At 40.3% G+C, this 26,757-nt stretch overlaps 1 protein-coding gene across 3 annotated transcripts; it reads left to right on the forward strand.

Moving 5' to 3' along the window:
- The first annotated feature begins 333 nt into the window (after window positions 1-333).
- LOC108137139 lies at window positions 334-26,481 on the forward strand. 3 transcript variants are annotated; one of them, XM_017258699.2, is made up of 11 exons: window positions 334-1,007; window positions 14,261-14,437; window positions 17,288-17,500; window positions 19,376-20,194; window positions 20,454-20,633; window positions 20,699-21,115; window positions 21,901-22,360; window positions 23,466-24,059; window positions 24,884-24,985; window positions 25,539-25,697; window positions 25,876-26,481. In XM_017258699.2, the coding sequence occupies exons 1-11, from the start codon at window positions 917-919 to the stop codon at window positions 26,105-26,107; spliced, it is 3,444 nt and encodes a 1,147-aa protein (XP_017114188.1). In that variant the 5' UTR covers window positions 334-916; the 3' UTR covers window positions 26,108-26,481. The 3 variants fall into 3 exon arrangements, 2 of the variants coding, with proteins under 2 accessions (XP_017114188.1, XP_017114187.1); XM_017258698.2 differs by lacking the exon at window positions 23,466-24,059; XR_001774023.2 differs by lacking the exons at window positions 25,539-25,697; window positions 25,876-26,481 and having other exon boundaries at window positions 23,466-24,259; window positions 24,884-24,959.
- Window positions 26,482-26,757: the final 276 nt, after the last annotated feature.

Below are 26,757 nucleotides of genomic sequence, written 5' to 3' on the forward strand. Positions count from 1 at the left end.
AAGCCAAGAGCTATACTATTTTCATTTTTTCTTAGTGCTCCGTTACAGTTGCATAACCTGTATTAGTTGTTATTACCGTTTTGGAGATGATGGCCGAAGAACTGAAGATTGGCCATTGATCAGCGGGCCCTGGATGTTTGGAGGAGGGGAGGGGGCAGTGGGGGTCTCACCACTTGGCACTTACTACTTACCACTTGCCAAAAGCGCAGCAAGTGCTCACGCATGCCGGCAGAGGCAGAAGCAGCGACGTCAACAGCGACTGCGACACCGGCAGCGAGTGGTAAACCAGGTAGCTTACAAGACGCACGGCGCGACGTCTCCAACTTTCAGTTGCTTTCGAGCTGCACAAGGCAACGGTTTAAGTTCGGTGCTTACCGGTTGAGAGAGAAGAGTAAAAGAAAAGGCAAAAGAAATCAAGAGACTGTCTCCAACGAGAGAAAAGCAACAGAAAAAGAGAGAGCCAAGGCAGGCGAGAGAGAGAGAGGAGGGAGAGCGAAAAGTGAAAGACCGAGAAACCAGCAAAGAATTCTTCGTGCGCGATCGCCGACTCCAAATAACTTCAATCGCCCTGCAGAATTCCCAGCGAACGGTTCATGCAGCGGATTATCGCGTCGCGAAAACTAAATTTTTTTTTTAGTTCGGTGCTCGTGCAGTGTGATTTTTATTTTTTTTTCTGTTTTGTTTAACCGAGTATCGACGAACCCCCAAACTTCCTGGCATGTCGAGGCAGCAATTGAAACTATCCGAAACTAGTGCCAAGTGCTAAAATTCCAAGGAAGTTTACAGTGTGCTTAAGTAAATTGCAAAATTCAGCAAAAGGCCGCAAGCCCAAAAATAAAATAATAAACCGAAAAAAAAAACAAAAACTCAAACGGACGGACAGCTGGCAGCAGCAGGTGTGAGCGAGAGAGCAACAATGCACCGCACGCAGCCGCAGTCGCTGCCGCTGCTTCTGCTGGCGCTGGCGTTGGCTTTAACGCTGGCTTTGGCGCAGGCGCAGAATATAGGTGAGTGTGTCAAGCGAAAGACGAAAACAAGAAAGAAATGCTGCGAAAGGTGCTAGAACGACCAGTGGATACCCTGTTATAAGGATTTAGGATTCCGGAAAAGATCTTATAGGCTAATCTTTCCCAAAAAACATTTCCTTGTAAACATATCTTTAAAACCTTTAAATAATAAACAGCAGTTTGTTGTTCTAGGAAATCAAATAGTTAATTAGAAAAAGTGGTTTTATCAAGGTAAAGGTTTTTTTTTAAGATCTTATAAATAATTGTTAATTTAAACATTTCGTCAAAGAAATTTTTTTGTCAATTGACAATTGTCTATAAATAATTTATCAGCTGTCTTTTTAGAAAAATCCAGAAAACTTACGAGTTTAAAGGCAAATCTTCAAGTACTATTTTCAACGGCAGACATAAAAAATTAGTTTTTTAGGATTAACTTATTTTAATGGAAACCAAAAATAGGAAATATTTTTCTGCACCAATAATGTACAAGTTCGATATATTACCCTACAGTTTGAGAGCTTTTTTCATTATGGTTATAAAAATATGTTTTAGACAAATTTAATTTTACCTGGCACAGTTACCTAGCGCTATTATGAAAAAGAAAATCACCTTCCGAATTGATATTTAGCTGCAGCCTTGACATGTGGGAATTTTAGGGCGTTTAACTTTAACACAAGCTCATTTGCATAAATTATGAAAGCTTAATTAGCTTAGGTTTAAGTCTTAAATCATTCAGAAAATCTTCCGACACATAGACAATGCATTCATCAGTGTGATCCAACTGAAAATCATTTAGACAACTTGCTTAATTTATTTTTATTGCCACGAAAAGTCTTCAGTTTTTGAACTAACATAATTAAATAGTTTTGAACTTAATAGCATGAGACAAAATAAGAGATGTTGAACTGAAGATTAAATGAAACTGGATTTATTTCGTATTTTATACTTATAGCATTACAACAAAACAGTTGTATATGCCCCATTTTTAAGGGTATACGAAAAAACCGCACCAACGGCACTCTGAGCCAAAGCAAACAAATTTTCTCTCGTTCTCGTTTGTTGTGGATCCCACTTGTTGCTGTCGCTCTGCTTCTTCCTCCGCATCTTTCTCCACTTTTTGTTGTTGGAGTTGTTGTTGTTACTGCTGTTGCCCATTTTCATCACCCATTTTTTTGTGTGTGCGGCGCACCTAAAAAAAAAAGCCGATTCTCCTCCGTTTTTCTTTTTTTTCTTTTCACGTTTAAATTTTTATTTTGTTTTTGCATACATTTTTTTCGGCTGATTGTTGCTTTTTTTGATTTCCGGTTCTGGTTCGAAACAAAAGCAGCGTTTTATAATTTGTATTATTTTAAGTTTGGCTGCCTTTGCATTTTTCCCACGTTAATAAACGGGCGTCCAGGCTGTCGGACTGTCAAGCCAACTGGACTGTTGGCCATATTCCAGTTCCACTCCCAGTCCACTTTTTGGTTCCAGTTTTCAGACTTTTAGCAGCGAGTCAAGTGCTCCCCGCTGCCGGTTAATTGTTTAAGTGGAATATGCGATGGGAGGGGGGACGGGCGGATGCAGGGGGTGTGTCACCCGGGCATTTGCCAGGAAACGGATGTTTGTTTGGGTCAGCAAACACAGCGAACCCAAATGTGGCACACCAAAGACTTAGGCAACAAACTGGCCGCTGCACGTGGCAAGTGCAATGCGGGAAATGAGATCGCTCTTAGGCAACAAACTAAACATAAATAAGTTGATAACAAACGAGTTAAAAAGCTTAGGCCTTAAAAAAAAAGTGATCACAACTTTATAATCAAAAAACTTTAGCAAAAACATTTTTCTTACGTCAAAAGACTCAGGCAACAAACCTTGTTTTTAGATTCTCAAGACTTAGGAAACAAACTAGACATAAAATAATCTAAGCAATATTAGCGGATCATAAAAACGTTTTCCATTTATTTTATTTAAAATACTTTGTAATTTTGATACAAAAATTAATTTGATTAATTAAGATTAGTTCAAGCTTTGATGAACATTTTATTAGATGCAAAAATTTTAGTTTTTTACTTTACTTAAATACCAATGTATTCTTTTTTTTCTGGGTCGCAGAGACACCTGTCACTATTTGTTGTATTCAATTACCAATAACATATTGAATTACGACAAAGAACCTAATTTTTAATGAGGAAAAGGAAAATGAAAGATATGAATGTGAAGTGAAGGCAGAAACTTTTACTCAAGACTTTTACCGCTGCACCGGCGGAAAATCGTGTAAATTAACTTAAATTAATCACGGACAAAGGCAGAACATACAGAAACTGAAATTAAAAGAAAATTTATGATCTGCGGCAGCCATTCCACAATAAAAGCGACAACAATTGCAAGTCGGTTGCTTGTGCTTGCAAGACAGAGAAAAAGTAAAAAATAAAAACACAAATCTGTAATGTTGGGAAAGTTTTATTTCTGCGGCTTTCCTTCGTATTGTTGACAATAAGAAAAGTAAAAGTGCCAGGCAAAGATGACGAATCGTTGGTTGGGATGATCGAGCACATGCCCAACATCTAATGGCCAAAACGTAATATACTTGTAGTATGGTTGAGGGTATGGGTATAGGTATGGGTACTGGGATGGGCATGCATGACCACCAGCTCATCATAATCATCATCAGCGGCTGATGCGGAAGCTCGGCGCCCGCTTAATTGCAATGCGAAACTCCGAAAGAAAATATACTCGTACTCATACACTTACTCGTACTCGTAGTCGTACCTTTTGTAACTGCCTCCAGATACCTGAAACGATACCTCCTCTGCCATCTGCAGCGGCATCGGCATCTGCATCTGCCGATTGCTGCACAATGAACCGCAGCAATTTGTTTGTTTGAAAGGGTGGTGCACGCATGCCTGCCTCCTGCGGTCGCCGTTTTTTACATAAGACCTGGGCTTCACTTTGCCACAAGGAAGTAGGAAGACTGTTTGTTTTTCTTTCTTTTTTTTTTTTTTTTTGTTGAAAAACAACCACTGTGCGTGGGACAGACAGATCTTCGAAGTCCGCAGTTTTCATAGTTTTCACTTTCAACCAACTGCCACTCATCAAGCACCCGATAATGATGTTTTTTTCATGCGGGTGACACTGCCTGCCGACATTGGTTTCAAAAGTTCAACTTGAGCATGTTTAACTTAACAAATTTACGCAACGTTTTCGGTTTTGTTTATATATATATATATTTTTGGAGTTTTTTTTTAACGAATTTTGGTTTTATTTCTGGCTGCAATTGCCGCCTTGGCACGTAGGTGGGCTGTGGGGGCTGGGCATTGCGCAAAAGCTGTCAATGGCCTTGCCAGGTACTCTACTCACTCGTGCACTCGATATGTAAATCATCGCCAAGAGTGACGAGCATCAAAAGCAAGTCGCGGCAATGCCAACAAATTGAACAAGAAACTGAATTAATTGGGGCTACATTTTTGTGGAAAACGTTTCACGTTTTGTCTGGAAAGTTCCACAAAACAAAGGAAAACTTTATTAAGTTATACAAATTTAAGGCTTATATTAAAAAAAATCCAACTTCTCTTTAATATTATGGATTAAGAATCTTTTTATTATTTAAACTTGCATTTAAAATATATTTGTATTCGTGCTGTTAACTTATTTGTGAGAGGTCTCAAACAATTTAATTTTATATATTTAAAGAGCTCAAATGGTTCAAATATTTTTCATAATATTTTATTTTTTTAAATTCGTCTTTGTTTTTTTTTTTTTTTTGTTTTATTTCTTTTACCCGCAATAAACACCATTCAGTGTGGGATAGATGCGAAAACTTGCACCTAATCAAAGTCAACACGAATGATTTCATGCCGAAAGCTGGCGAAGAATTGATGAGTTGGGGGAGAGTCTTCGTCATTATCCAAACTGATCTGATCTCATCGCAAATCATCGCCAGGCGGGCCATAGATCTCTGTGTTGTCATTGTCGTTTGGCTGGATTGCGACATAAATTTCAATCAGTTTTCGATGCCATTCAGCTGATTTTGTGGGCTGGGCATCATTGGCCCACAGTCACACCAGCGATTCTCAGGCGTGAGCGGTGTCGCAGTATCTTTTTAATTGCCATAAACATAAATGGCATACTGCAGTTAAATATTTTTCATATATAGTAGTAGTATCTTGATCTCCCCGCGACTGTGGGCAACTTTCGCGTTTTGTTTGCTGGATGATAATATGGCCACAAGTCGCCCGACGTCGTGTGTGTGAAATTTTAATGTCGCAGTGAAATGCTCGAAAAGTGAAACTAACGTCTAATAAATAAATGAAATTGTTTGCTATTAGCAGCGCATTTAAATGCCACCAAGAAAGCTGCGGCAAAAGAGAAACATGGTGAAAAAAAAAAAAACAAATAAAAGAGCTGGGGAAAAATGTTGGACAGAATTTATGCGCGTTTCTTTCTTTTCTTCTTTTTTTAATTTAATTAATTGTAATATATGTACAAGTGCAATTTTGCCGTTGTGGCCACTGCAAATTGGCCACCAACGTGATTCACGACCCGCTCGACAGCCACCAATGCCAGAGTAAAGGCAAACAATTGAAATTGTTATTAATAATTGCTTTGTTAATAACTTTAAACGCTGTTGTTGCTCTTGGAGTTGGAGTTGCTGTTGTGCGTTTCGTCACTGGCCCAAAAAGACGGTTGCAAATTGCCATCAAACGAAAACAAAATATGAAAACGCTCGTGAAATAGTGACTTGAGAGTGATTGATAATTTGGCACAGCTGTCGTTAATTATCGATCGATTGCATTGATCGAGGTTTCGAGTGTGAAAAGTTAACCAAGGTGTAGCTAAACGATTTCATGACTGACTACTGCTCTGTTTTAATAGATTTATTGGAAAGTGGGTTTTAAAAAAATGCTTATATTTTCATTGAAGAAGTTAATATATCAATAAACATGTAAGTTATGTTTATCATAAAAATACAGTGTTTTCATTTTCATAAAGTAGTACAAAATGTGCAAATTAAGCTACGTTTTTTATTATATGCAATATTTAAATTAAAACTCTTATCTTTGTAATAGTAGTCGTATAATATATTTTTACTACATTTTATCACACCCTTGGGTGCATACTGTACTCCTTTACATTTATTGCCATCTGAATCATGTTGAACCGCCAGGCACTGAATTTATCTCTGCGTTTTTCCTAAGCCTTTTCAATATTTTAGCCATAACGATAACACTTATAATAACAATGGCCATAACAATAACCATAGATTATGATGCGGCCGGCTACCTAATTGCGGACATCGGACTTGGATGTGGATGTGGATGTGGATGTGAATGTGGCAGGCAACGCATGGAAATTGCAATTTGCTTAGCTCAGTTGAAGTTTATGGTTGCTGTAGATGTTGCTGGTGTTGCTGTAGATGTTGCTGGTGTTGCTGCTGCTGCTGAAGTTGCTTTTGTTCCGCTTGCACGCTGAATGGAGAGGCGATGGCGCCATCTTCATCATGACGATGGTGGTGCCGATGATGGGGGCAAGTTCAATGACTTCTGGCTGCTTCTCTGGGCAATCGGAAGTGCAGCATCGCCACAGGCACAGGCACAGGCTCAGTCTCAGGATGAGTTGGCACTTTTGCAGCTGTGGCCAATCAATAAGAGAGCAGCAGCAGCAGTTGCAACAGCAACAGCAACAGCTACAGTTATGTCTTGTGGCAAGTTGCTACACCTGATTCCAGGTTCCAATTGCCACATCTCGATCCCGATCTTTTGATGTCGTAATGCCCGCAACTAGCGGTAAAACTATTCAAATCAAATTCCAGAGCCAACAGCAACAGAAAATATCGATTTTATTAACAACACCGCGACGACGACGGCGGCCACAAAAATGTCTAAAGTGAAAATATTTATGACAAAACTGCGGTTTCCCCCCCGCCCCCCAAATAGCTCCATCTCTTTCTGGATTTCTATTCCCATCTCTGTCCCTTGGACCGGCTTTAATTTCCTTTTTTATTTGTATTGAGGGCAAGCTTTGATTTGTGGCTGCCCATTTGCATAGACATAGACGGGTTGACAAAAGGCCAAGAAGTAGTACCCTCAGAGAAAGGCCCAGAAAACCGAAATTGAAGAAGAACAGCCAACAAATTCTCGGCTTTGTGTTCTTCTTTCTTATGCAAATTGCCCTGTAAACTGTTGTTTTTTATTCTATTTCTATTTCTAAGTCCATTTTCATTTCTTTTTTTTAACTACTTACCTGCATTGGTGTTGGTGTTTTTTGGGAAGCGGTCTGACCATAAGATTAACCCCAACGTTTGTCCACTTTTGGTGGCAGGCCGCCACAAGCCCAAAAACCGAAAAAAATAACATAAAAAAAGCCCATAAAACTAAAGTGGAGGCAATCTTCGCATAGCATTGAGAATGTTCACAGCCAAAGCAAATTAGGCACAAAACCAAAAGCCGATGCAAAAGCCGCAGAAATTAGCAACTGCAATGAGAACGCATCTGAGGTGTACAGTGGTCGTCGGCTAAGTGCCAACGGGTGCCCATATTTCGACCCACTGCAATCACTCACTGTGAAGTCGCACTGTGGCACGAGCTGAAAAGCGGCGATGTTGCTGCGGTGCAAGCGATGTTGCTGCTGTTGCTGCTATTGCTGCTGCAGGTGTTTCACAGCTGCCAAGCACAGACACACACACCCCAACTGGCATTCTATCTCAAACTGCATTTGGGCCGAAGTGACCCAGTTTGCAAGCCAGCACAGTGAAACAAAATAGACATGCTTTTCCAATAGGAAAGAATTAATATTTGGATGATAAATGCAGTTTTATTTTAATACCAACTTTATAAATTATAATCAATCTTATAAATTTAAAACAATTAAGTGTTATTATAGCAAAAAATAAAACCATTGAAAATTTACATTTATATTTCTTTGGTAATAAAACACGGTTATCATTTCAAATTTTTTTTTCTGATATAACATTGAAAAAAATTATTTTTTTTTTATAATTATAATGGCTTGTGTAAGCTAGTACCAATTGAAATGGTATAAAAAAGTATATGATATTTTTCTGCGTGCAGCAGAGAGAAGGACGACAGCAACATCAGTTGCTTCTACGCTAGCACAGCGATTTGCTGGTCGGTGCTTGGAATGCGGTCAACTGGCAAACGGCAAAGACGGCCTACAGCTTCCAGCTTCCAGCTCCCAGTTTGCAGCATCTAAAGTCCAGCATTCAGCACTTCAGCATTCGTCGGTCAATGTCGTCGATCGTCTTTTTGGCTTGCGCCGCCAGTTTGCCAGTTGGCCAGTTAGCCAGTTAGCCAGTTTGCAAGTCTGTAAGTCCGCTGACTATTGCCGTTGCTTGGCCTTGCTTTAGAAGCGGCAATCAAGCGTTTCCTTTGCGGCAAAAGTGCCGCAAAATCATATCGAACCTGTTATAGAGCTTCGAGTTAGACCCACCAATCCACCGAACCACCGATCCACCGATCCATCGAGGGGGTGTCTTCGGGTGAAAGATGCTGTTACCAACGGAATGGAGATGCTGTCATTGTCGACTGCCAGCAGCAATTCTTCTCGTTCTTTGCCTGTTCTTGTTGTTGTTTTACGTAACTGTTTACGCTTGAAATTTATTGTTGTTGTGCGTACCGTTACATAAAAGAGTGGTGGATGGTAGGCAGGGGGGAAGCAGTCACAGCGCATGTTTATTTAATACGCTTAGCAGCTCTTAGCCAGCCAACTAGCTCACATAGACGTTCTTTGATGTCTCATTTAATGCGCATGATGGGCAATTTTTACGCGCAATTAATTCTGAAAGGCAAGAACGAACGACTGGCGAGAAATAGCAAAAGCCAAGGGCAGTCGCCCGAACAGATACACTTATAGAAAACACAGCTAGACCTAATTTAAAATTTATTATTATTTTAATGGTTAAATTTGGAGTAAAACAGCAGCTTAGTAATATCATTACTGTAATGGATTTTATGTATGTCCAAGTCAATACAAAAACCCAACATATTTTGATTTATAGACTTAGATTATTAAATTTTCCAAGGGATTTTATGTCTTATTCTCTCGAATGCCAAGGCATTAAACCAGTTTCGCAAGATACGATGCTCAAAAGATTAAAAAAGACTTTTTAAAAAATTTGAATTTGAATTTCAATTTCAATTACTTTCGAAAAATGTAAAGTTCTTCTTAAAATCACATAAGTAAATGATAATAAGTTCTAACTGGAAATGTATATTTTACTTTAATGTATTTTAATATTATTATTATTTGTAAAGATTAACATTTTTAAACCAAAAGAAAAAATACTTTTTTAGTTCAATATTGCTTTAGCTTTTGTTTATTTATTAAATTTAACAGAAAAGAAAAATGTCCCTCAGAGTGTGCGCTGTGTAAGTGGCCAAAGAAGCCTTTGATACCCTAGAGAGATCCTCTGGCGGAAGTTCAAATCAAAAGACTTAGGCAACGAACTTGCAGCTTGCACAAGTCTCGTCTGGCCAGGCGCATCCGCCAACAACAACAACAACAACAACAATGGCCACATTGCGCAAACCGAGCCACTTGCGAAATCTTTTCAAAGTTCTCCGACGCTCCGAGTGTGTGCTTGTGTTTGTGTTTGTGCTAGCGATTTTAACGAGGTTCTACTAATTTGGCGGCTTACCAAACCAAACCAAACCAAACTAAAGAAAAACACAAGCCGGCTAACTGGGTCAAGAGAAGCGCTCTGCGTCCAGCGCCAATTTATGTAAATCCAAAACCAATCAGCGGTTATATCTCTCCAGCCCCCCAAAGATGATGATCATCATCATTATGGCATGGCCATAACGGTTTGAGCCGCTTTTCGACCAGACTCCCGCCGTTTAGGTGAATGGAAAGAAAATTTCTTTTCCTCTTCTTGTCTATGTATTTAGTTAGATAGCTAGATAGATAGATAGATAGACAGATAGATAGACAGGTAGGGTTGGTAGGGAAAACCTGGGCTATCGCAATTGGGCCATCGGGTAGCACTTGCACTTTCCGCCCAAAAAAACACGGCAAAGATAATATAACATCGAGATCAGCAGATGCCGCAGAGTAATCGACGAAGCGTAGGCGCTTGGCAATCAGCGCATGACGTCCCAGAACTGCACTCACTGCAGAAAACCTTTAGCCGGATTTTCCATTTAGATTTCCTTGGCTCGTCTTGTGTTTTTATTTACTTTTTTTTCCCCCACTAATTAGCGCGCTTGGGTCAAGCAAATGAGCTGCCCAAATAAACGCGGAGAAACAATGGTGTGGCTTCGTGCGAACAAGACACTCGGGGCCACACCCAAATGGTAAAAATGCCTCCAGGTGTGTGGACTTGCATTTAAAATGAAATTAGCCGACATACGCAAATTGCAGACGTGCTGCAGCATGTGCAGTGCGGAATGTGGAATATGGTAAATGGTAAAAGGAAAATGGGAAAATGAAAAAAAAAGGAAAATGGAAAAAGGAGGGGGCTAATGCACAGGTTGGGCCTTTGCCTTTGGCTTTGCCTGTGCCTGTGCCTTTGCCTTTGCCTGGGACCGAGCCAAGTTGGGGTCACCACTAGCTCTTAAGCTCGGTGAATCCCCCTTCCCCCCGGGAACAACTTTCTACGCAGGTTCAGCTGCACTTTATGCCGGCTGAATCGCATTAATTGAGGTCTGCACTGAAGCGGAAACGGTGGACCATTCACACTTGCCACTCTGATTCGAAACTAGTTTATGCAAAAAATAAAGACAGAGAGGCTTACCATTTAAAATCATAACCTTTTCGTTATGCCAAAAGAAAGGCAATTCATTAGGCATATCTTATCACTTAACGAATATTTTTCATGTCATTTATTTTGCTATGGACATGACTTTAAATATTTTTGTCTTCATGCTAAAAGAAAGTAAATGCATTGGGCCAATCATATTACTTCATATGATTTAATGATATGATGAACCAATGACTTTCATTGAAAAACTTAGCTGTTAAAAAAAAAAAAAAACAGAAAGAATTATAAATAAATGTATGATGATTTTACATCTATTAATGTTTTACTTATATTTATACTTTGTTCATCGTATATATTCATCATAATTGTAAAAGAATAATTGTAGAAACATTTTTTTTTTTATCTGACTTTATCATGGCTATTTAATTTGTGTATGTTTTTTGGCACATGATTTATAAACAAAAAGTCGTTTTTAACACATAAAATTTTTTCCACCAGCCATAATTTAAAAGAATTTTTCATATGAACATTTGTTGTTAATTAATGGTCACTATTTTTCAACTCCTATTTTACAAACCGCCTAGAAAATAAATGTTCCCTTCCTATAGACCACAGAAACCCCAAATTAATTCCCGCTTTCGTTTTTTCTGCTGCTGCTGCTGCTTTTGCTAGCATTCAATCATTTTGCTTTTCATTCAATTCTCTTTTAATTTTTCGGGTGAACTGTGCAAACAATTTCGATTTTTGTGCTACACTGTTTCCCCGGCAAACACACAACGTACAGCACACAGCACACAACACAATGCCAAGGCAATCAAAGAAAAGGCGTTGATGGGTAATTTGTTAAAAGAGCAACAGCGGCAACAACGGACCATGTCCGAAACTAGTTGGAAATTGTAACGGTTATTATGATTATAATGATTATTAGATGATTTTGATCCGCGCCAAGACGCGCACAATGAATATTCCAACTTCCATAATGCTGTTGTTGCTGGTTGCTAGTTGCTGATGTTGCTGCTGTGGCTGCTGTAGCTGCTGCTGTAGTTGCTTGTTGTACAAATTGCTGCCGTTGTTTTGTCAATGGTGGCGTGCTGCACATGTCTGTGTATCCAGCTGTATGTGTGTGTGTTGTATGGGTATCACTTTCACTAAGTTCGCGCACATAGAAAGCAAATGAAAGCAACAAGTTGCTGGCTGCCTTTGCACTTTAAGGTATTAGCTCCTACTCGGGCCATAAACTACACAAAAAAGGGCTAAAAAAAAAAAAAAAAAAAGAATACCAGGCACAACAAAAACCAAAGTACAGAGCCAAAACAAAAATAAGAGAAAAAAAATTGTATGGTGCCGAACTCGGTGCCCACATTGTCATGCATGGCCGACTGGGCAACCTTTTGGATCTTCGTCTTCGTCTTGGTCTGTTTTTGTTTTTGTTTTTCTATTTTTTTTTTTTTGCAGACGCACAGCGTGGGAGTCGTCATTAAGTTGCCTCTTTTAAGGGAAAATGAGTAACTGAAACTGAAACCGAAACCGAAATTGAAAACGTTTCATGAACTTGATTTCTTAATTTGCGTTTGCCCTGCATGACAAATGACTCGCCTAAAAGTTGCCTTTTGTTAATTTCAATTTGCCCGAACTAATTTGATTTGCCGCTTTATCTTTACACATACATACCTATATATACATATATATATATATTTATATATATATATAAATAGATGTGGTATTTATGTTTGCTTTTTTTCAAGTGAATTGGAGTGGCTAAGTTGGCCTAAGAGCACCGTTATGATGAAATTGCACTGGCATTGGCATCGGCATCGGGATTGTATAAGAAGCTGCCGAAGCATCTGGCTGAAAATGTGTAGCAAGACGTGTTTTTTTGTTGTTGTTTTTCTATTGCTGCAGCTGCCTGGAAAGTTGCACTGTTGCTGGCTGCAAGTTGCAAGTTGCTAGTTGCTGGTGGCTGGTTGCTGGTTGCTGGTTGCTAGTTGCAAGTTACTAGTTGCTGGCTGTTGGTCAAATGATGTTGCAGTTATTCGACCATTTATGGCATGCCTCGCCGCCTCACTGAGTGCCTTTTTTTTTTCAGTCCCGAGTCATTTCTCGATTATGCAAAATCGCACTTAGCCAGCTCTGGGCCAAGAACAATTTTCAGCCAGCGTCGAGGATGAATCAAACTCAACTCATGACATTGGATTGCTGGATAGTTGGATGGATAGTCGGCTAGCCTGGGAACTGCTCAATTGAATAACTAATCATACCAATGCCGCCACAACAGCAAAGGCAGCTGGCACAGCAACACATTTGATTATTGCACACGGCTGGCTCGCATTTTTGCATAGATACTCGTATTCCTACAGCAGCTACAACTAAATTGATGGCTGTTTTGTTATGTTTCGTTGTTTTTGTTGTGGCTATTTTCTCACGCTTTGCATTGACAACAACAGCAACAACAGCAACAATAAACCAGCGACAACAACAGCAGCGGTCGAGAACATTTTGCAATCTGCGAATGCCAGAGATTTTTCGCCAGGCGTCGAGTGACCAAACTGGAACGGAACTTGCTTAATTGTCAATCAAACGGTGGGGAAAATACCATTGACAAGGCGGCAAAAGATATACACGCAATAACATCGAATACCGCAGATTCTCTGATTGGAAATCGAAACAATTCATAACGTTCATTCATTTTGTATTCCTTTACATTCATGTTTTTCCAAGAAGTCTGTTAAATAAAATGTCGTTTTCTATATGTGATTAAACTTTTCTGAGCTTTGGAATAAATGAAAAATGCTTAAGATATTAATTTATTTAAAAGAAGAAAATAGCAAAAGTAGAGGAAAAGATTTATTTGATGTTTATTTTATGAAAGTTAAATAAAATATTGGGATGAAATTTACGAACTTGCTTAATCTATATTTAAAATAGTTTTTTATTTATTTTAGCTATATATTATTTTCATTGAGGTGATTAATTTAATACATACTTGTTCATTATTAAAAATACACAAAAATGTTGATAATATTTTTAAAGCTAGCTAAGTGTACATATCATAATTGTTTCAAGCCTTAGCTCTTTTTAATTTAAATTAAATAAAACCCAATCAATATTTGTTGGTTTTTTATTGCCTGAATCAGTGTTAAATTAACCCTTTTATTTGTTCCTTAATCGAAACCATAAATTAAATTAAAATTAAAATCTTTTTAATCAATTTTAAGCTTTCTCTAGTATTTCAAAATCAATTAAATAATATTCAATCATTCCCGAACCCCAAGAACACTAGAATCAATCTGATTTCATGCCCTTCGTCGGATTTAATCAACTCTTTTAATCGAATCTTTGAGGCGAATTGATTTGATAAATGATGGGGACTAGCTGGCCAACTCAATTTGCTGAGAACCCCAGTCGGCAGCCTAATTGGAGAATCAATCAAAAATGATTTGCCCGCTTAGGGGCAGTGGTGGTGATGAGAACTGTTGCGGCAATGGAAGAAGAATATTTCCCCATAATTGATGGCCATACAATCTAACATTTTCTCCCTTTTCTTCATTTTTTCCAGATGAAGGCTGCAGTTTTCCGGGCTCGCCGGCGCACAGCAGCGTGGTCTTCTCGAATGCGAATCTCACCCAGGGCACGGTGGCCTCCTACAGCTGCGAGCGCGGCTTCGAGCTTTTGGGACCGGCGCGGCGTGTCTGCGACAAGGGGCAGTGGGTGCCCGAGGGCATCCCGTTCTGCGGTAAGCAAACCAACTGACAACACACAGCGGACAACAGACAGCGGACAACGGACAACGGACACCCAGACCAAACAAAAGACTGCGGACACGAACTCGCCGCGCAGCAGTTTGGCGTTCGTCAACTCAATTAGCGCCTCAGAGGCGACTTCGATTCCAAATCGGACGTGAACGTAGACGTGGAAGCGGACTGGGAACTACTTTCTCCGCCACGAAATTTGAAGCGTTCTGAAAATATCGCTACACGGAAAAAAAACTTTAAATATGATAAGTTCAACTTGTTAAGTAGTTTTTCAATTGTTAGACAGAATCTTAAAATATTCGAAAATTTAAAATTTAAAAGGCAGTCAAAATTATTGTATATAATTAGCAAAAACTTATTAATATATATATATAATTGTTGTATTTTTTTTTAAATACATATGTTTTAATGATAAAAGGAATGGGGAATTATTTAGGCAGAAAAAATATATCTAAACTAAAAGAAAGTAAGCAAAAATGAAGAGGCTTCCTAAAATAATTGTAAGCACAATAATATATAATATAATATTGGTAAAATTTCATTGTGCAAAAATACAAAATTCATAATTTACCAAAGACCAAAATAATAACATTAGCATGAAGTAGTTTACAAAGATATTCGATTTTCTTTCCGTGTATGCTCTTCGCAGCGAAAAAGAGCAAATGGCATTCCAATTGAATGCAAAGTTGTTAACCAAAAGCGAAACATGATTAACAAAACGCGCAAAATTGGGCTAAAATCCAATGCGTGTGTGTGGGGAAAGAGAAATAAAGAGAAGCCGAGAGGTGGGAAGAATTCAACAGATTGACCCACTTTTTTTGTGGCTTCGAACGTTAAAGCCAACAGACACGACAAAAAAAAAAGAGTAAAATGCGGCGGGCACGAAAATAAATAAATATTCTAAATGGATTTCTCAACTAGACATGCACTTCCGTTAGCCAAGTCAAACAAAAACCGAATTGATTGACACAACCAGAGCGGCGGGGAAAATGGTTTTCTATTCAATGAACACTGGAATTTGGGAATTTGTTGAATGAATTGATCGATCGATCGGGAGGCGTAAAATAATTCTAAAAAAAAGGCGGCACTTCAACAATCCATCAAACTTTCGACGGGCTCTTTGTTGGCATGCCGAGTGTTGGGAGATCAAATCGAAAGTCGATCGATTGAGGCAGTAGTAGGTGTTGATAAGCGTTGATAAAGCCTGTGAAAATTTGGGGAGTTTTGAGAAGTATTGGAGGCGGGGGTCTTAAAAGGGCTTTAAAAAGGAAAAAAATTATAAATTTATAAAATCTAAGCTTTTGACCTTAAATTTTAAGGCAAATTTAGGGTAACAGAAAATTCACACAATCCAAAAGACATTAAAAAGCAATGAAATTTACATTTATTTTCACTTTTCAAAAAAAAATTGCTTTTTGTTTAGTTTAAAATATAATTTATAAAAAGCTGTCATATACCAAAAATGTAATCAATGAAAGAGAGGTCAAATTAAAATGCATTTATAGTAATAAGAAATACTTTATTTCCATGAGCTCACCCATTTTGTTTTTATAATTTCCTCTCTGCATAGATTCATTAATATTCCCTTTAAAATTCCTTGACACGGACTCTTTCGAATCGTGAAATTCATAGACATATAGCTGCTGTTTAGCCCCATAAAACCCCCTGCGGTCTCTGCTGATTGCAAGTTGATGACGCTGGAAAATAAAAGAAATGAAATGAAATGAAAAGAAAAGGAAAACAAAGCCGACCTGAAAATCGGCCCCTCTGTAGGCCAAGTTTTGGAATTCGAATAAGAATTCGAATTCGACATGACACAGCAGGCGATAGGAAATTAATTAAAAGCAATTAAAAGGCATTTGTCACACTGGCAACACAGGCCAACACCTGCTGATACACAGAGAGAAATGCATGGGAGAGGGGGTGGGGGGACTTAGAGAGTGGGGGGAGGGAGGGAAAGCAGGCGCGAAACGTTTCCAAGTCGCTGAGCTCAAAACTCGGTTCCAAACCCGTCTTATCCGACAGATGCATCTGATTAATGAATCCCAATGCCGCAGAAGTGCGTGGCGAGCGATGTAATTAAGCCCCGGCCAGGTGAGCAAGTAAAAGTTGAGCCGACATTAAATTTCACTTTTGCTTTTGGCCAGCGAAAATCTCCGCTGTCCGAAAAACCAAAAATACAAAAAAAAAACAAAATAAACAATAGCCTGGGCCAGAACGAAGGTCTCTTGACAAATTCGCCAGGCAGAACATTGTTGGGTTTTGTTAGCCTCTCCGACTTGTCTTGGCTTTTGTTTTGTTTTGTTTTTTTTTTTTTTTTATTTTGGCCACAAACCGTGTCAGGGCCCGCGGCCAATTAGCCAGGCCTTGGGCCCACTCTGGGAACTCTGGCACTCTGGCACTCCGACACTCGGACCAACTGAATCCAACTGACTCCAACTGACAGAAGAACCAGCCCACGACTGACTGGTCTTCATCGCCGCATTGCGCCTTGAATTCCCAAATAATTACCTTTGACCCTTATCGCTGCATATAATAAACATGTACACAAAAAATGTTGGTATGTCTTCTGTCATTTTCAATGTGCATGATTTGTGGATAAAGTTAAATATTACATTTAAATGTACCATTAAGATACATTTTTAAATATTTTAACAAATTACTAAGAGGATGAAATTCTTTGACGTATTTTTTCTGTTTTTAGATAATAGTGAACAGTGACCTGCAAACTGACATATAAATTAATTATCTATGAATCGACACTTTATTGTCTTGTAAATAATTGTACTTAAACTGTTATTTATAATTAATATCTTATTTTTTTTGTGCAGTTTTGAATGTTGCCGCTGGCAAGGCGCCGATGCAGATTTCCACCGATGGCGCCGGTGCTCCACAAAAGGCCATCGATGGATCCACATCCGCCTTCTTCACGCCGGAGACCTGCTCTTTGACGAAGTCTGAGCGATCGCCCTGGTGGTATGTCAACCTTCTGGAACCCTACATGGTGCAACTGGTGCGCCTGGACTTTGGCAAGTCCTGCTGCGGTGAGTTTAAGTATAATATTTAATATTTAATAACAAACATAATGGCTAAGCATAAAAATATTATAGTAAAATTATAACTACATCCTTAAGCTAAAACGAAAAGCAGTCACATTGTAGTATACAAATAGCTAAGAAATAAAAGCCCAAAGCTTTCATAATTACAAAAAAATAAGTATATGCATAAATTAAATTTTTTATTAAATGTATTTTATAATAATTTGGTTAAGTTTCTTATTGGAATGGCGAGTAAAAATGCATTGCCTAAAATCCATATTATCGAATAAATTTTAATTTATAACTTTATAATTTATTTGACCATATACATTGTATTATTATTTAAGCAAGGCATAATTTATAAATAGACGTCAATATCCTTACGTTGATTTGACAAAAACCAAAAGAAAACGGAAAGTGAATAAATTAACTAGTGCAGTAAATTCGAAAATTATTCCCTTGCTGTTAAGGCTTTTGCACCATAATTTGTGGTCGACAAAGAAAAATATGAAGTAAATGGAGCTTAGCCCGTGGTAATCCTCGAGCAAATTGATTAAATTGAGCAACTTTTCGCTTTTATTAAACCGCAGCCGACCATTATCGCGGCGGCGGCCCAACCCTAAACCTGTCGCAAACATATAGTGGCGATAAAGCCGTAAAATAGACCTGCTCGGACCGCATTCTGTGAACGTAGATGTGGATATGGATGTGGATGTGGATGTGGACGAAACTCTCTCGCCCAGTGGACAGTTCAATGCCCCGTTTTCCCAGGCTGCCTAACTGCAAGTTGGCCAGGTTTTCAACTCTCTTTGCCAGCTAAATGGCAAATGCTGCACGATCTTCTCCCCCAACAAGCGTCTTTGTTTAAGAAAGGGTTGCCGCCGAAAGCAAACAACTGCCAGCCAGTTTTCCCTAATGCTTTCACTTGCTAGCAACCTGAACTGAAGTTCCCCATCTCCATCTCCATCTCCTCGGATCTTCGAATCTTCGAATCGGCGGCTGGTTATGTGATTTTCGTGCGACTCAGGCGACGACAGCGAAGACTTCGACTTCGACTTCGACTGCGACTTTAACTTCAACTTCCACTTCGATGTCGGGTTGGTCTCCAACTAAAAAACCCAAGAAACCCAGACCCAGTGATTCAGTCAGTGCGGCCCGAAATTTATGATTACTTTCACTTGGCTGAGGCTGAGGCTACAACTGAAGCTGAGCCTGAATCGGCGGCTCAAACCAAACCAAACTGAACTGAGCTGAACTGAACCCGCCTGACCTGCTGACAGACAAAGCCATAACCATAATGATGACAACAGGAATACCAATAGAAATAGCTAGAGCTGCAGTTGTGCACTGCGGCAAACATTGGCTAGTTTATTTTGTTTCTAAGTATAATATTATCTGAAAAGTTCCTAAACAACAATCTTGTCTTATTTTAAATGCAATTATTAACTGATAACATAGTTTATTTGTTCATTATTAAACGAACATAAGAAAAGTCATATAATATTAGTATATTTATTTTATTAAAGCATATATTCAAAATTCAATTTTTAAATGCAACAAATCATGAATAAATTAATTGATAAAATGCGCTTATCTGAATTTTCTCATTCCGTTTATAGTTGTGTACGCTTGCAAAAACTTAAAATATGTTTCCCTAATAAAAATTATAATATATATATTTTTAAAAATATTAATGTACTTTTTATTGTTTAAACAATTTAAAATTTAAATTTTACAGTTACTTAAAGTTTTAAACCTACCCGTTTTAAAATATTAATGTACTTATGCCTAGCGAGTTGATGTAAATGATTGAATGTTTTAAGTTTTTGATTACTATATTGTTGATTATGTATATTCAACTTACCTCTTTCCATTTTTCAGGCAACAAGCCAGCTACAATTGTGGTGCGAGTGGGCAACAACCGACCGGACTTGGGAACGAATCCGATTTGCAACCGATTCACGGGTCTCCTGGAGGCCGGACAGCCCCTCTTCCTGCCCTGCAATCCGCCGATGCCCGGCGCCTTTGTAAGTGTGCATCTGGAGAACAGTACGCCCAATCCGCTGTCCATTTGCGAGGCGTTCGTCTACACGGACCAGGCGCTGCCCATCGAGCGTTGTCCGACGTTCCGGGATCAGCCGCCGGGTGCCCTGGCCTCGTACAACGGCAAGTGTTACATCTTCTACAACCGCCAGCCGCTGAACTTCCTGGACGCCCTCTCCTTCTGTCGCTCCCGCGGCGGCACCCTGATCAGCGAAAGCAATCCGGCGCTGCAGGGTTTCATCAGCTGGGAGCTGTGGCGACGTCATCGCAGTGACGTCAGCTCGCAGTACTGGATGGGAGCGGTGCGCGACGGCAGCGACCGAAGCAGCTGGAAGTGGGTGAACGGCGACGAGCTGACCGTCTCCTTCTGGAGTCATCCCGGCGGTGACGAGGACTGCGCCCGCTTCGATGGGTCCAAGGGTTGGCTGTGGAGCGACACCAACTGCAACACGCTGCTCAACTTCATTTGCCAGCATCAGCCAAAGACCTGCGGACGGCCGGAGCAGCCGCCCAACTCCACGATGGTGGCCCTCAACGGATTCGAGGTGGGCGCCCAGATCAAGTACAGCTGCGATGCCAATCACCTGCTGGTGGGTCCGGCCACGCGCACTTGTCTCGAGACGGGCTTCTACAACGAGTTCCCCCCGGTGTGCAAGTGTAAGTACCGAGCCAATTGAGGTTGTAAACGGTGCAGCTGTTCTAAGGTATCAAAAAACAAACTTTCAAAGGTTCCAAAAAGTATGCAATTTAAAATTATACCTAAGGCCTAATCAAATGCAGTACGAAACAAAACCATTAACACAAACAAATGGCAATGGTATGCCTCGTTTGGGAGACAACCGCTGTATCGTTTACAACCAGCTTCAAATTTAGGTAATTCCTAGGATATGTTAACTAATGGCTAATCCTTCTGTAGATATCGAATGTGGTCTGCCGGCCAGCATTGCCCATGGCTCGTATGGCCTGCTGAACAACACGGTTGGCTACTTGAGCCTGGTGAAGTACTCCTGCGAGGAGGGTTACGAGATGATAGGACGAGCCCTGCTCACCTGCGACTTTGATGAGCGCTGGAACGGACCACCGCCCCGCTGCGAGAGTGAGTAGCTATCTATATATAAGGCACTGATCTAGTAAATCCTAATCCCCACTTCCATTACTCAGTTGTGGAGTGCGACACACTGCCTGGCAATTACTACAGCACCATTATCCATGCGCCCAATGGCACATACTACGGATCCAAGGCGGAGATCAGTTGTCCACCGGGCTATCGCATGGAGGGACCTCGAGTCCTCACCTGTTTGGCCAGTGGCCAGTGGAGCAGTGCCCTGCCGCGTTGCATCAAGCTGGAGCCCTCCACCCAGCCCACGGCCGCGCCCACCGTTCCCGTGCCCTCTTCGGTGGCCACGCCCCCGCCGCCGTCGCCGCCCTTCCGGCCCAAGGTCGTCGTGCCGAGCTCCACCACCAGCCGCACCCCCTACCGCCCATCTGTTACCTCCACGGCGAGCAGCGGCAGTTCCACCAGCACAGTGGGCACGTACCCGAGCCTCAGTCCCACGCAGGTGGAGATCAACGGCGAATGTGAGTAGAGTGCCATATGTGTATGCGGAGCTCAACTCCCGGGTTCGAAAGGTCAACACTTTAGTTGCATGCAAATGCGCTTTTTGAAACTAACTCAAAGTGCCTTATTTTTGATATCTTATGAATCTGTTAAAGTAAATAGTGACAGAAAATGATGTAACATGAGGATAACTATTCTATAAAAAACACTTCGTCAAGGTTTTATAATATTGGGACTTTATATTTTGTATCGTAGGACCAAGACATTTTCCATCCAGCCAATCACTTAATTATTACAAAAGTATTATTATTTTAAGTCATATTAATTCAAATTCAAAACATATTGGTTATTTTTTATTTGTTAAATACTGATCAAATATTTAAATACTCTTTAAGATATGTATTTGATTTTAAATCCTAAATAACTTATTTATATGCATATATTCGTTGTAAAACATTATCTTCATGGCGTTTCTTTTATGTAAATAGTTATCATTATGATAATATAATTAACACATAATTATGCATATAAAATTAATAGAAATGTGTAAAACGAGTATAAGAATTTATGCAAATACCTTTTAGGTATACCAAATTGTTTTGAATATGCATTACCATTTTGAATTTAATTTACGTAAAGTTCCTAGAATCTTGTAATAACTTAATAGGGCCTAATAAATACAATATTAGAGCTAAATACTGTTAGGCACATCAATGTTTATGTTTTCAATTTAATATCTGAGAAGTTCACTGTTCACCCAAGAATCACATAATTACTCCAACTTAATACTCTTTTTTATCCACAGCTGAATCCGAGGAGGACGTCAATGTACCGCCAGTGCCGGGAACCGTTCGCGAGGAGTTCCCGCCCCGCCGCACCGTCCGTCCCGTGCTCATTCCCAAAAAGCCGAATAGCACGCCGGCGGCCTTGCCACCCACCACCCACCAGGTGTCAGTCAATCCACCCTCCACCTACGCAACCACACCGCCGCGCAGTAGAGTTCCCATTGGAGTGGAGACGACCACACGGAACACGCAGCAGATCATCGCCAACTCGCATCCGCAGGACAACGAGATACCCGACAGTGTCAACATCCAGCAGAACCAGTCGCCCAATGTCAACGTGCCCTTCGCCGTCGACAATCCGGATCGCAAGGAGACCAAGGAGGCCAAACTCAACCTGGGCGCCATTGTGGCTCTGGGCGCTTTTGGTGGCTTCGTCTTCCTGGCCGCCGTCATCACCACGATCGTGATCCTCGTGCGAAGGTGAGTCCGCCAGTGGGCAAATTGGGCACTCAAAAAACTATGGGATCACTGATCAATCCGATATGCTCGAGGTCAATTTGGTCTTTATTCCAGAACCAATAATCAACATTGTGATCCATAAAGTATTGTTTTTTAGGCAATATGTTTAGTATTTACAACTTTAAAAAGCTGGTTGGCTTACAAAAGAGATATAGAATTTCTTATAAATCGTTTGGGAATTAATTAATAATTACAATTCTAATTATACAAAAATGTTAAAAAATAGTTCAAATGATTATAAAGATCTTAGGTTATTATTATCGAGATTATATGGGGAAAATGTAGACTAAACATATTTCTCAAGACGAATTAATTGGTGCTATCGGAAAGATAATTTAATTATTTATATTTCAAGTTAAAAAAATGTTCATATTATTTATATTTTAATTTTATATGAACAACAAAGTATTGTGAACTTGGAAAAAAGAGTAAACAATATGACTTTTATATATACAGGAATATAGGGAAATTTTAAAATACTTCTGAACTGGGGAAAAAGGGTGAATAAAAAATTTTACAATTTTTTTTGCTAAGTAATAAGTGCACCAAGAAAAAAAAGGAAGTAAGAATTAAGTAAATTGTAATAAGATCAGATTGACCGTAAATATCAATGATTTTGTTTTTTGTGGAGTTAAGTCGATCGTTGTCGGGATCACCACCTCCTGCCCAGCCACCCCCTGTCTCTCTCGCTCTCTCTCCCTCCCTTCCTCTCTTTCTTTATCTAGCTCGCACACACTGTCTCCGTCTCGCTCTGCCCCATCTAGCCCCTTGTCTAGCCCTCTCTTTTTTTCTCCACTGAGTCCTTTGGAAGGGTTTTGTGTTTTTATTTTCAGTTCAATTCCCTGGAATTTAAAGATCTATCACACCATTTTGGCTTGAAAAAGAGAGTCTCTTATGCACACACACTCGCAAACTACGCACACGCACACACACACACTACACACAAACTGCACTACACACACACACACACCTGAACATCGAAAGCTTTCTCTTTCTCGTTGTACAACTCTCTTTTTTCGTTTTTGCTTCTCCCACTGTCTGTCTTTTGGGCAAAACCATTCGCCAGCACCCCGAACAGCCAACGGCGGCACCTAGCCAAACACTTAACCGCTTACCAACATCATCATGCTCATCATCATCACCAGCATATCCAGCAAATCCAGCAAATGCAGCACTTCCAGCAGCAGAAGTACCACAACCAGAGCCACCAGTCGAAGTACCACAACCAGAGCCACCAGCCGAAGTACCAGCCCCACTCGCAGTCGACGAAAAAGTCCCAGGGATTCGGGATTGGGATTGGCATTGGAATACCGCGGCCCAGTCGATTGCCCAGCTATGCCACGGCGACGGCCACCAGTGCCACCAGCTACGCATCCACCGCCCAACTAGCGCAGCTCTTTCCAGGCGGTGGCTCAGTTGGTGGTGGTGGTGCTGGTGGTGCTGGTGGTGGTGGTGGTGGTGGTGGTTCCGGGAATGGCAATGGTGCCCTGGACTATGGCAGCATAGGTTCCGGCAGTGTTGGCCTGGTCGGAGCACCCTCATCGCTGTGGTATAGCGTTCTGGCCCTGCCCTTCGATGACCAAAAGCTGGGGCGGCGGGAGTTTAGCAGCTATGGGCGTGGCTATCGTGCCCGGGCCGGACTCTTCAGCAGCACCCATATGTAACAGGGGAGGGGGAAACCCCGGATAAAAAGGAGATACAATCATATCAAACCAAGCCAAAGAGACCTGCTACTACCTGGAACAACCACTATCTAACTGAATGAAAAAAAACACGTGCCAAAGATGCAAGACAAACGAATTATATGCTAAACGAATCACACAAAACTAGAAAACAATGCGGCCATATGCAAATGTAAATGTAAGCAGCCCAAAAGCAAACAACATTTATATCAATCAACCAAACCAAAAACAACACCACACGAAACAACAATCAGTCAGTCAGTCAATCAGTCAATCAAAACAAGCAACACTGAAACACCAAACAATTAAAAAATAAACCTGAAAACTGCTAAAAACTAAAAGCTGCGAATGCTGTGGGCTGTGAGGCGATATTCCTACTCCTTGCTGTTGCACCTCCATCAATCAATCAGTCAATCAATCCAGTCAATCAAAGCATTTCATCACCCACCCACAAACACACACAAATCGGGACTCTCTTTCACATACACACACCTACACACAAACAGAAAACACACACACAAATACACACACACACTGCACGCCTGGATCGCTGTCTCTGTCTTTTTTGCCTGCCTGCCTCTTTCGCCCACCCCCTCTATCTGTCTCTCTCTCTCCATTCATTTATCTCTGTCTCTCTGTTTCTGTCTCTGTCTTTGTGTTTGCGTAGTTCTCCGTTTTTAACCCTGTTTTGTTTTGGCCTAAACTTGTAACTAACCCAACACCATTTCGTCCTGGCATTCAGCATTACCCTTTGAAATAGTGAAAAGATTTACTAATGGATATATTTCTTTGCCATCCCCAGAAATCGAACCACGCAACACTATCGCCATCGCGCCTCGCCCGACTGCAACACGGTGGCCAGTTTCGACAGCTCCACCTCGGGATCTCGCAATGGACTCAACAGGTGGGTGCACAATTCTCACTTCTCCAAATTAGTCCCGAATTTATTTAAGATACATATTTATATAGGAGGTGACTCAGGGTTAAAACTCTCTTATGTAGCTATCTGAAAAAATGCTGAATTAAAACAATATAATCTTTCGGAATAAACCCAATCGAGTTCCGGATTAAAAATACATTGGTGCATACTTTTATACACCCTATTATAAATTTCAAAACTCCATCGACTTATATTGCATCATGGAAAGCGAGATTTAAATCAATATATTTCTTTGGGTATTATAAACCTTATAATAAACCTTTGCTTACAGAAATTTTCTTTAATTTTAAACTATTAAACTTGAGCGTGCCAATTAAAAAAGTAATATAGGTCTTAAAGTATAAATGAAATATTTTTTGTTTTAGAAACAATTTTTTTTTAAATATGTCAAATTAACATGCTCCTTAAATCGACAAAAATATAGTATACGTTTTTGCATTTAATGTGGCGTGAAACCAATTTCCAATATTTTTGAAAGTCAATTATCCTTACTAATATGTTATAATATCTTCCATAGGTACTACCGCCAAGCCTGGGAGAACCTGCACGAGTCCGCCTCAAAGAACAGCTCCCATAACGCTCTGCGCCGCAAGGAGACCCTCGATCCGCCGAGCATGACCCGTTCACGCGACAATCTGCGCGACAATATGCAGCGCTCCCGCGAAAATCTCGACAGGTGAGTTGACTTTAAAATCAAATCATACAAAGGTTTCATAAAAATACTATACGTGTGTTTGATGGCATTTTATAGAATTTAAAGTTGTTAATTGTAAGGTTCTCCTGAGATTTTTGCAGAAAACCCCGTATGGAAACCATTGCTAAATATCTATTATCATTTCTAACTCCAAAAACAGATGCGGCAGGGACAACTACGGCATGCGGGATGACTCCGAGATGGTGGTGTCCTCCGTGGTGTCGGACGTGTGTTTGAAGGGCGAGAAGAAGCGCCACCACCACCACCACCACAAGAGCAGCTCACGCAACGGCGACTACCGCGATCGGGATCAGTCCTCCGGCAGACGTGACCACCACCGACACAGTGGTGGTGGCGGCGGCGGCGGAGGCGGTGGTGGCAACCACTATTGACCAACCATGGTCATCACCATCAACGTGGAGCGGCAGTAGCCAAACGAACGAAAGTCGGCGTGGGAATCAGAATCAGAATCGGAATGGGATTGGCAAATCAAAATCGCAATCGAAATCGAAATCTGAGAGCTGCAGCAAGAGCGCAACAACGAAACGTTTTTTGTTTAATTTTAGCAACAGTTTTTTTTCGCGCTTTAGTTATGTAAGATTGAGAAAAGGGTTCGGCAAAAATGTTTGGAGGAGACTTTTCTGTTCATAGCGAAAAGAAGCGCAAGAGATCCTTTAACTTGCAAGTCAATACTTAGCTATACTCGTATGCGACGTTCATTCGGGGCGAAAATACTGAGGAGTCTGGAGATTTAAGAACCATTGCTTACAGAAATATCAAAAAATGTTGAAAGCCCAGGATGGTAATTCCAAATTTGAACTATAAGTATAAACCTATTTATAAAATCACTATAAATATGGCTTTTTTAGTACTCTTAAAATTTGATTGGACTGTAAAGCCCAATGTTTTATATTTTCAAAAATCCAAAGTTTTATATTTTGTTTGGCGACCTTAAATCAATAATTTTACTATAAGTTTTTGTATTGTAAGAGATGAAATTTCTAAAAAAAAAGACATATTTCTCTAGAATTTGATGCTTTTT

This window comes from Drosophila elegans, unplaced genomic scaffold, assembly GCF_018152505.1.
Source record: "Drosophila elegans isolate 14027-0461.03 unplaced genomic scaffold, ASM1815250v1 contig_149, whole genome shotgun sequence".
Taxonomy (NCBI): domain Eukaryota; kingdom Metazoa; phylum Arthropoda; class Insecta; order Diptera; family Drosophilidae; genus Drosophila; species Drosophila elegans.

What these genes read in the sequence shown, in the direction of transcription:
- LOC108137139 (XM_017258699.2), top strand. Translation starts at nt 917, where the DNA reads ATGCACCGCACGCAGCCGCAGTCGCTGCCGCTGCTTCTGCTGGCGCTG. An exon ending in ACCACCGCCCCGCTGCGAGA is followed by an intron (nt 20,634 to 20,698) that starts GTGAGTAGCTAT and finishes TCCATTACTCAG; the next exon opens with TTGTGGAGTGCGACACACTG. An exon ending in CTCTTCAGCAGCACCCATAT is followed by an intron (nt 24,060 to 24,883) that starts GTAACAGGGGAG and finishes TGCCATCCCCAG; the next exon opens with AAATCGAACCACGCAACACT.